General features: G+C 37.1%; 1 protein-coding gene across 9 annotated transcripts in view; it reads left to right on the forward strand.

Moving 5' to 3' along the window:
- Positions 1 to 10,000, forward strand: part of LOC124951655 — a 164,755-nt gene that overhangs the window by 122,377 nt on the left and 32,378 nt on the right. For all 9 annotated transcript variants that reach the window (XR_007101661.1, XM_047500400.1, XM_047500403.1 and 6 more), the window contains 3 exons: positions 237 to 798; positions 945 to 2,305; positions 2,420 to 2,615. Coding sequence is in view for 8 of the 9 variants with exons in the window: in XM_047500400.1 (XP_047356356.1) it covers positions 472 to 798; positions 945 to 2,305; positions 2,420 to 2,612 (1,881 nt within the window). In the remaining variant the exon portion in view is untranslated. The remainder of the gene's footprint in view (positions 1 to 236; positions 799 to 944; positions 2,306 to 2,419; positions 2,616 to 10,000) is intronic.

Below are 10,000 nucleotides of genomic sequence, written 5' to 3' on the forward strand. Positions count from 1 at the left end.
CATATTGTCGTAGCGTGTAGCGTTAACGTAGAAAAAAAAAAAAAGAAGGAAAAAAGAAAAGCACGGTGTAGAAGAAGATAATGTAAAAAGGTAGAATGAGAAAAGAAAAGAAAAGAAAAGAAAAAAAGAAGGAAGGAAAAGAAAATTAGAGAAGGATGATTATCGTAGATAATTTGCAAACGTTATAAATGTCTTTAAAACACTGAATGAATAATGTAATCTTTATTTTCTTTCAGATGGAGCTTAAAGAAGTGAAGTTGGATTTGCAGGAGCAGCAGCAGAAGCAAGAACAAGAACAACAAGAACAACAAGAACAACAAGAACAACAACAAGAACAGAAACAGAAGCAAGAAGAGTAGCGCTGAGAAAGGGACCTGGAGGAGGAGGTCCTGGAGGAAAGAACAGGGATTAACCTCTCGAGGAGGACGAGAGGAAGACGTCATAGTCCGTCTCGCTTGGACGGCTAGGACGATGGCTGCAACTGATGGTCAAATTGTCGTGGCGGCCGCACGTTGGGCCGAGGAAGCGACATATTTGCGCGAATTCGTCACTAAATATCGTCTACCGGCTGTAATAAAGATTACAAAGGGTCAATATGGTGGTCTTGGTGTACCAACCCTTCCAGCCCCGAGTCTTCAAAGTACGGCATTGTTATTGTCAGCAGGCCGTAGGCGCAAAATTGTGGCACAGGCTGTTAAAATCAAGGAAGGACGTAGAGTTGTTGGGGTTGGGCCAAGATTAGCTATCCCGGACTCCTACGCCGGATATTTTGAGATTTTGAGCGAGGAAGGTCGAGCGGTGGGTTTACGAGAAACGACTTTTATTAATGTTCATTTAATCGTTTATTAAATCTTTTGCATGTTTTCTTTTCTTTTTGTTTTCTCCATCTGAGAGCAATACGCATTAAAATTAGAATTTATCCTTAACACTTTGGACTCCTACAGGTCCGTGGAATCGAGTCTGTGAACGAACTCTCCCGAAGATGCCCGGAGGAGGGAGCCTTGGTACGTGAAACGGTACGTGGTATAGCTTGCAGAGTGGATGACGAATCTGGAATCGTCGTGCCCGAAGGAACGAGAACTCTGGCAGCTGGTGAGACAATTGTGACGGCCGGTGAAGTGGCATTACCAGGTCGCGGACGTTTCTTACGTTGCGTCGACTGTCGAGGAGAGAGCATACTTTTGAGCATGGAACAACGTGGACGCTTCAGCGCACTCGCCAGAGAGGATAACATTAGCGGCGTTCACACGGCTAAGGCATTGCTGAGCAAACGGCTACCACTAACGGTTAGATTGGTCCACGGACAGCCACCGAGAGGCTTGAAATCATCGTCCCAGTTCGTGCCGGAGCTAAGGCTCCTTTCGACCTTCGAGGAGGAACACGTGTTCGCATTGCCCTTACAGAGAGAGGGAGCAGCGGTGGCGTTGCCATTGGCGGCACCTTTGAAGTTGGTCAAGGCGAGAAACGAGGAGGCACTTAGATTGATGCAAGAATTCACGAGGTTGATCGAACGAGCCTCACGGCTCGTAGCCGACGTTGCCGATCGTGCACACGTTCTAGACGGTCGCTTGGGCGAGAGTAAGCCCTCGAGACAGACCAGAAGTGCATCGGGATTTCTAAGGCGATCTTCTGCCAACTCGGAAAATGCTCCTCTTGGACATCATAGGAACAACAATAGCAGTCATCATCATCATCATCATCATTATCACAGTAGCGGTCATCAGACATCCTCCGGTCATGTCGGATACCGGGACGAAAATCGTGTGCCACCTTCTTCCTGCACCGAGGATTACGACGAGATAGATCAGATTTACGATTACGTTCGCGGCTTCGCGCCCTTACCCAAAAGCGTCAGGTCTCCTTACGAAAGCCCATTAAATCCCGGCCAAAGTTCCAGTCCACCTTTGACACCTGTCACCGTTACGATCGCCCCATTGTTAGACGATAGACCGGAACCACCACCGATCGAGACAATCCCAACGAAGAAGATTCAAGCTGAGAAGAGAACGAGGCGAGCGGTTAAGGAAGCTCCACAGCCGAAACTCGAGAAGCCACCATTGGCAAAGTTATACGTTAAAAATAGCGGCACCCAGAGGGGACGTCCTTTGATGAGGCAAAAGAGTGCATCACCTTTAAAGGAAACACCGCCAGGTTATAAAGGTGGCTCTCCTTTATTCAATATACGTTATAAAAGTCTGACAAATTTGCAACAGGCTATGGAACTTGACGGGACTCTAGATTCTAGCCATTCAGGTGGTAGGACGTCCGGTGATTCCGGTGCGGGTGCTAAACTTCCAGAAAAGAGGTATAACAAATGAGAAACGAACGAACAATAACGTCATTAATAAAAACTCTTTTATATAACATTTTTATTTCACGTGTAATATAATTATCCTTTTATATTTTGTCATTTATTCAGATCGCGGCGTTTGAGCAGACCACGTTCTTTGACGAACTTAGTCTGGGAACTTCGAGGTGGAAGTGGGCTTGGATGTACGAGACCGGAAACGCCACCACCCGCGACCACGGCACCATTACCACCGACCAAGTGCGGACCCCGTTTGGCTGTCACGGTCGTAGCACCTCGACGAGTCGGCACGCTCTACCTCTAACTCGTAAGTTTTTCTTTCTTATTTTCTTTTTCTCTTTTTCTTTTTTTTCCCCCCTTATTCTTTAAAAACCAAGTAACGATCTTTAATCGATACCGCTCCGGCATGATTTCATAAATTAAATCAATCCCGTTTCTTCGATCATCCCAGCGCAAGAGGATATTTAATCGTTTTTCTTTTTCGATCCGGACGTTCGCGTCGTGATCTGGTCTTAAAAGTACAAGAAGATATGACGCCAGTCACGACATAATAGTTAGAAAGTAATTTGTCCAATGTAAAAGGGTTGAAATCATTAAATTCGCCAAGCTCGTGAAGCCCCAGGGAAATCTTTTTAAAGGTGCATTTTACTGGGCGTTATAAAAGATGCACTCCAACCGCAACTGCAACGGCAACGGCCACAGCTACAGCTACAGCTACAGCTACAGCTACAGTGGCAGCAATAGCCGCTCTCTCTCTCTCTCTCTCTCTCTCTCTCTCTCTCTCTCTCTCTCTCTCTCTCTCTCTCTCTCTCTCTCTCTATTGCCATAAGTCCTTATTCGTTTAATCGTCGCCCCTCCTCTCCCATCCCCTCGCGGCCCTCTTTTCCACTACCGATACTTATAATGACGTCTAGGAAATGCACTTCTCTCGGATGGTTCAGGAAGTCCTCCGATTACCACCGTCGGCTGTTAATCCATCGGCGGACCAGTTATCGAGGAGCTGAGTGGTATTACGTGCGATTTTTATGATCTCTTCTAAGAACCAGGGACGAATACAAGCTTTCTGAAAGAAGTAATCGTCGGTATCTCGAGAAGACATTTAATTAGCCATTTAAAAACCCCTTAAGAGCCCGATAATATTGCATTTATTATTACGTATCGTATGCTCTCAAACTTTTGGATTCTATCACTGTTATACGAATAAAAGATTCTGAATCGAAAAATTGATGGATTAAATAACGATACGACAGGGTGGGAAGGTGATGATGGGGTAATAGAATGAGGGGAAAGCAAAAGATCAGACCAACTTTACGACTAATCCACGTGTTCGTCTTTCGAGTTCATTCTTCATTTATCAATAGCTTGATAAATCCACCAAGCGAGAAATCCAAGTTAATGATGGATACACGCTTGATCAGAACCTCGAGAGGCGGTGGAGAGGGGGATGGAGGATATAACAACAAACATCATCTCTTCTCTCTCGTATGAGACCCTAAGTACGCGAGATAGGGAGAGGGATACAAGAGATGTTCATAGGGGAAATATCATAGGGGATGATTCACCCCACCCTCCCATTTTTGGTTTACCTTGGAGTTCGATTCCTGAGCTGAATTAAACGACGACGAATATCAAAAGGGATTCAACGATTTGACAAATACCATTTACTTCCGGCGATCATACTTTCCTTGACCGCTCTTCGGTCAATCGAATCTTCCTTTTTTTGCTTTTGTCTTTTGATTTTCTTTTTTGTTTTTTGACCCTCCACCTCCTCCTCCTCCTCTTCCTCCTCCTCCTCCTCCTCCTCTTTACGATCGTATTACGATGAAAATGAACCGATTACGATAGGGAAAGAAGATGGGTTTTGCATTTAAATTATTCCAACATAAAAAATCGCTTATGATATCTCCTTCTTCTTCTTCTTCTTCTTCTTCTTCTTCTTCTTCTTCTTCTTCTTCTTCTTCTTCTTCGTAACTTGCGGCTAGCCGCAGCTTATAGTCCATGCTCTGACGTTGGTTCTAGCTTATAACGCAATGAAAAAATCATTGTAACGTAATTACGCGATGTCTCTTAAATGTACCAAGGATTCGCGATCGGGAAATCTCTTGGAAAATTTTTAAGACCAATCATCCGACATATATAATCCTCAGACCCTATAACCTCACTCTCCTCTTCCCGCCCCTCACGTTTTATTCGCCATTAGTTATGTTACCTATGGGCTGCCTCAAACGTATCAGTAGTAGTAGTAGAAGTAGTAGTGTAGTAGTAGTAGTAGTAGTAGTACCTTCATTCGCTGAGATCGTGTCTGACCATTACCCAACTACTTTCTACTTCGCTCGTAATCGCTCGTTCGCGGGCAATGCTGCTGCCTTCTGGAAGCACCCAGCACCTTCTTCTCCCCCCCTCTCCTCTTCCTCCTCCTCTTCCTCCTCCTCCTCCACCTCCTGCTTCACCTTCTTATTCGGCGAAACTAAGTTCGACGTATTACTTCAATCGTAATTCTATTCCACGAGTGTGACGTGCACTATCAATCTCGTCGACGTACGAAACCGTTCAATTCGTTAAATCGATTAATTCCACGTAAGAAAAAAAAAGAAAAAAGAAAAAAGACAAGAAAAAGGAGGGAAACGTAATGAAATGATAATAAATTGATCTTTTTTTTTTCCTTCTCTGTTTCTTTTTTTTTTTTTTTTTTTTTTTTTTTTTTTTTTATATAAATTTCCTTCAAAACATAAATTCAAATTTACATTGTAGAACTGTTTCTAAATGTAATAAGCCTTTTGGTCGGTTCGTTTGCTATGAAACGTGCTATGAAACATTTTTATTATATAAATTTATATATACGAATTTATATTAAAATGCAAACAGTATTTTAACAACTTAAATATAAAAAAAAAAAAAAAAATTCAAAAAGTGGCGTTAATCGATCCGGCTCATATATTAACGTTCGATTTCAGGAATGAAATTGATGGAGATGAACTTCCTTATCTTTCTTATTTTACTCCTTCTTTCCCTACCCCCCCTCCCCTCTCTCTCTCTCTCTCTCTCTCTCTCTTTTTTTCTTCAGTTCGCCTCGAAAAGCGAAGAAATGAATTTAGACGAATTGCAAAATGTAAATACAAAAAGTTATTTTGATCGATTGATTAAATTTCAATTTCAAAATAGTAATAAGGTTTCTCAAGAAGGGACAATAAATCTGCATACATCTTATCAACGTCAAATACACCTTATATACATACACACACACACACACACACACACACACACATATATATATATATATGTATTATAATTTTAATGTTTTTATTAGTTTATTTATTTATTTTTTTTTTTTTTAATATATACGTATACACAGGGATAGATAAAAATTAGATATATTTATATACATAAATTAGATTATTATTAAATAATTCGATCCGTTTAATTCATACGATTATCGTCAAATCAAAATAATCCTGAATTCGTCGTACGAGAATTAATATCAACATTTGTCGAATTAATTTGCCGATGATTTATAAGAACAACGATGAGACATAACGAGATAAAGATGCTATACTAATCGCGCACATTCATTTATTATCAACTATCATAAATGACGATATTATCCTAAAGTATTTTCAACTTAACAAACGTAATTAGAATTTCTTACCGCATTTTCTTTTCTTATCTGAATATTATCTGACGGCGTATTAGATGGCGTTAACATCGGGATAGTTATCTACCGCCATTATCGGTTATCGTCGATAATTAGAAACCGATCCTTCTGCGATTTTCCCCGTATGGTGTTTTTAAGGTGGAACATTTACTCACGGGATTGTTATCTTGGAAATTGCTATAGCTAGACTACTACTATTACTAATACTACGACTACTACTACTACTACTACTACTACTACTACTACTACTACCGGCGCCATCCGAACCAACTCTATGACGAGGACGTTGATTAATACCAACATATTTTACCACTATTACTATTACTACTACTACTATTACTACTACTACTACTATTACTACTACTACTACTATTACTACTACTACTACTACTACTACTACTACTATTACTACTACTATCATCACTACTATTACGTGCTCAGTTTATTTATACCATCAACGCAAACTCTTCCATCTTTCTTCCTTCCTTACACGCCAACATATTTATGTATCTAATTACATAACTTAAATGCGTGTACGCGCGCGCGCGCGAAACTAAGAGAGATGACGTCACAGCGAAGTGAGGTGAAGAGGAGAGGGGCTAGGTCATTCTTAAATATATCTTTTCTTTTTTCCTTTTTTTTTTCTTTTTTTTCATACGTGACACCTTCGATTTTTTTTTCGGTCTGATTGAACCATCTCTCTCTCTCTCTCTCTCGTTAATATAACCGGAAGCGTGTAGATATATATATATATATATAAATATATTTTTTTTTCGAGTACGACTTGCATTTTACCGTTTCGTTTACTCGGAACTTACGTGCTATGAAAACTTAAACCCATTTGCCGTTGAAGGGAAAGAGGAGGCTAAAAGAAGAAAAAAAAAAAAAAAAAAAAAAAAAAAAAAGAAAAAAGAAAAAGTAAAAAGAAATAAACGATATCGATGGATCGTGTCGCAAGAATCTACTCCGTGCATCCGGCATTTCTACGTATATGTTTGCATATATATATATATATATACACACATACACACACACACACACACACACACACATCTATATATATACACATATATATTTCTATATGTATTTGTATATATAAATATCCATGTGTGTAATAGTTATCCCATCAAACGTTTTCACTCTTGTCTCAGCGAAATCATACATATTTATCGTATTACATTCGCATTGCATGCAAATCACGAAAGACGACGTTCTTCTGGTTAAGGGGACACCCCCCCCTTCTCCCTTCTCTTTTACTCTCTCTTTCTCTCTCTCTCTCTCTCTCACTCTCTCTCTCTCTTTCTTCCTTTTTCTTGGCACTTAGTCCTATTGTCTGCCTACATCTAACTTTCTTCCGGTAAAACTAAAACCCAAAGCACCATTTGAAACGTTTCGATTCTGACTCATTCATGAAATTTTTTTTACCTATTTTCTACAACGAAATCAATCCTGATCACTCGTAAGAAAAAAGAAAAAAAAGAAAAATGATATTGGATGTTGTTGTTGTTGTTGTTGTTGATGATAATAATGATCATCATCATCATGAGGAAAAGGAAGAAGAAGAAGAAGAAGAAGAAGAAGGAAGAAAAAGAGAGGAGATAGATGGAAATAGATGAAGACGAACTTCTCGTATAAGCGTCACGATGTCTGCCGGAGAAAGGTTCGAGTTCTTAAAACTCCTACGCGTACTGTCGGCAACGCGTGGGTACGTCGATTTATCCGTTTGGATCGGATAAGATAAGAGCAGCAATCCGTTAGAATCTCAGAGATCGAGTGTTGTTGTAGGCCATTGAAAAAATTTTTCCACGAAAGATCGTCCAACTGCGTACGATAGATACGTTTTTTCTTGTTTCCTTTTTCTCTCTTCTTTCTTTCTTTTTCTTTTTTTTCTTTTTTTTTTTTTTTTCTTTTTTTTTCTCTTTTTTTTTTTTTTACTCTCGCTACGATCTCACTTCCGAACGGTACTTAATTACGTTCGAACGAATTTATATATCTTTATTGAGAAATATATATATATATATATGTGTGTCTGTGTATGTGTGTGTGTGTGTGTATATATATATATAAAACTGTATACTTGAATTTAATAGAAAATATTTTATTTATTCTTTGTACAAAGAGAAAAATAGAAAACGAATTTTTTTTATATTTTTTTTTCCTCTTCGCGATTTTTTTCCATTTTTTTATTTTAACGGGATAAACAATTTCACAAAATGAGAATTTATTTCGACGGAAGTATTTTCATCGGAATGCAACAATTGGTACTGTTGTATTACCATTAATATGTACCATTATTTTTCCCTTTTTATTCTTTTTTCTTTCTTTCTTTTTTTTCTTTTTTCTTTTTTTTTTTTTCTTTTTGCTTTCAACGTTACCGTTCATCAGACGAATATATCTTTTAAAATATTTAATGAGCGACTTAAATAAATGAGTCAGTATTTTTATTAGGTATATTAATAGGTAATATAAGTGACACAATTTTAAAATTTAATTATTTATACTGAAATGTTAAACATATATTATACTTATTATTGAACATTTATATTTGCGAGATATTTATCGTTAATTAATGATAATACTGATCGAATAAATAAAAACTTTTTTTTCTCTCTCTCTCTTTTAGGAGTTTTTTTTTCTTTTTTCTTTTCTTTTCTTTTAATGTTTCGACTGAAATTAAAACTTATAGCCAAAGATGCGAATTTTATAATGAAGAAAGAAAAAATGAATATTTAAAAATTTTACAATAAAAAGATAAATGAATATTATAAAAAAGAAAAGAAAAAAAAAAAATATATATATATATATATATATAGTGAGTTTTACATGGATGCAATAATTTGTTCGATTTTATGTATATAAATATATTAACGAAAATAATTACGATCAAATGATCGATCCTGAATCAAATGCTTATGATGATAAAATTATTACTTTTTCGAATAACAATCTTAGAACTTAACTTTTCATCCCTTTGAGATTAATTGACTTAAGAAAAGAAAAAGAAAGGAAAAATATCAAAAAAGAAAAAGAGAGAGAGAGAGAGAGAGAGAGAGAAAAAAAAGACTAAAAAAAAGAAGAAAGAAACAAAATGCACAATTATTTTTATGTCGTTCGATCGATCCGTACAAAATGTTATCGCAATAATTCGATACACGTTTGTACATTGATAAAAGAATACAATTGTGATACTATAATTCTTTTTTATCTTCTTTTTTTATTTTTCTTTTCTTTCTTCATTCGTTTTTTTTTCTTGTTTCTTGTCTTTTTCAATTTTTAAAAATCTCCTCCCCTTGTCTCTCGTTGATCACAATAAAATCACTTACGTATCTCTTTATTTTTGTCTCTCTCTTTCTCTCTCTCTCTCTCTCTCTCTCTCTCTCTCTGTCTTTGACATATAAAACCTCATCGTCAATTTTATCATCTTGTTCGCTTATTTATCTGATTAAAAAACATGAAAGATATCGGAGCGAACTTGTACAGCGTAAAATTGGCATGGTACTAGACGCGTAATGATCGAGTCAATTCGTATGTACCTATATACATACATACATACATACATACATACATACATACATACATACATACATGTATACATATATACATACGTACGTACATACATAAATACATAAGTATGTTTCTTGTTTAAGAGAGTAGCAAGAGAAAGAGAGAGATAGAGTTACTCGCTCTTACGTAAGGTTCATTTAATCGAGAAATATTTCTTCTGGTCTCTTAGCATCCTTCTTCTTCTTCTTCTTCTTCTTCGTCTTCTTCTTCGTCTTCTTCTTCGTCTTCTTTCATTCTTTCTTTTCTCTTCCTGCCGAACCAGTTACTCTCCAGCACGCATCGGAAACTTGGACGCCCGCGCATTTATCTTCCTCGATGCAATGTACCGGTATATCTTAAGAACATATATATATATATACATATATATATATATATATATATATATATATATATATAAACATATATGTGTGTGTGTGTATATATATACATATAAATGTTGAATTAAAAAAGAAAATAATACTTTTGTTTTGTGTTGT

The sequence above is a fragment of the Vespa velutina genome, chromosome 9 (assembly GCF_912470025.1).
Source record: "Vespa velutina chromosome 9, iVesVel2.1, whole genome shotgun sequence".
Lineage (NCBI taxonomy): Eukaryota > Metazoa > Arthropoda > Insecta > Hymenoptera > Vespidae > Vespa > Vespa velutina.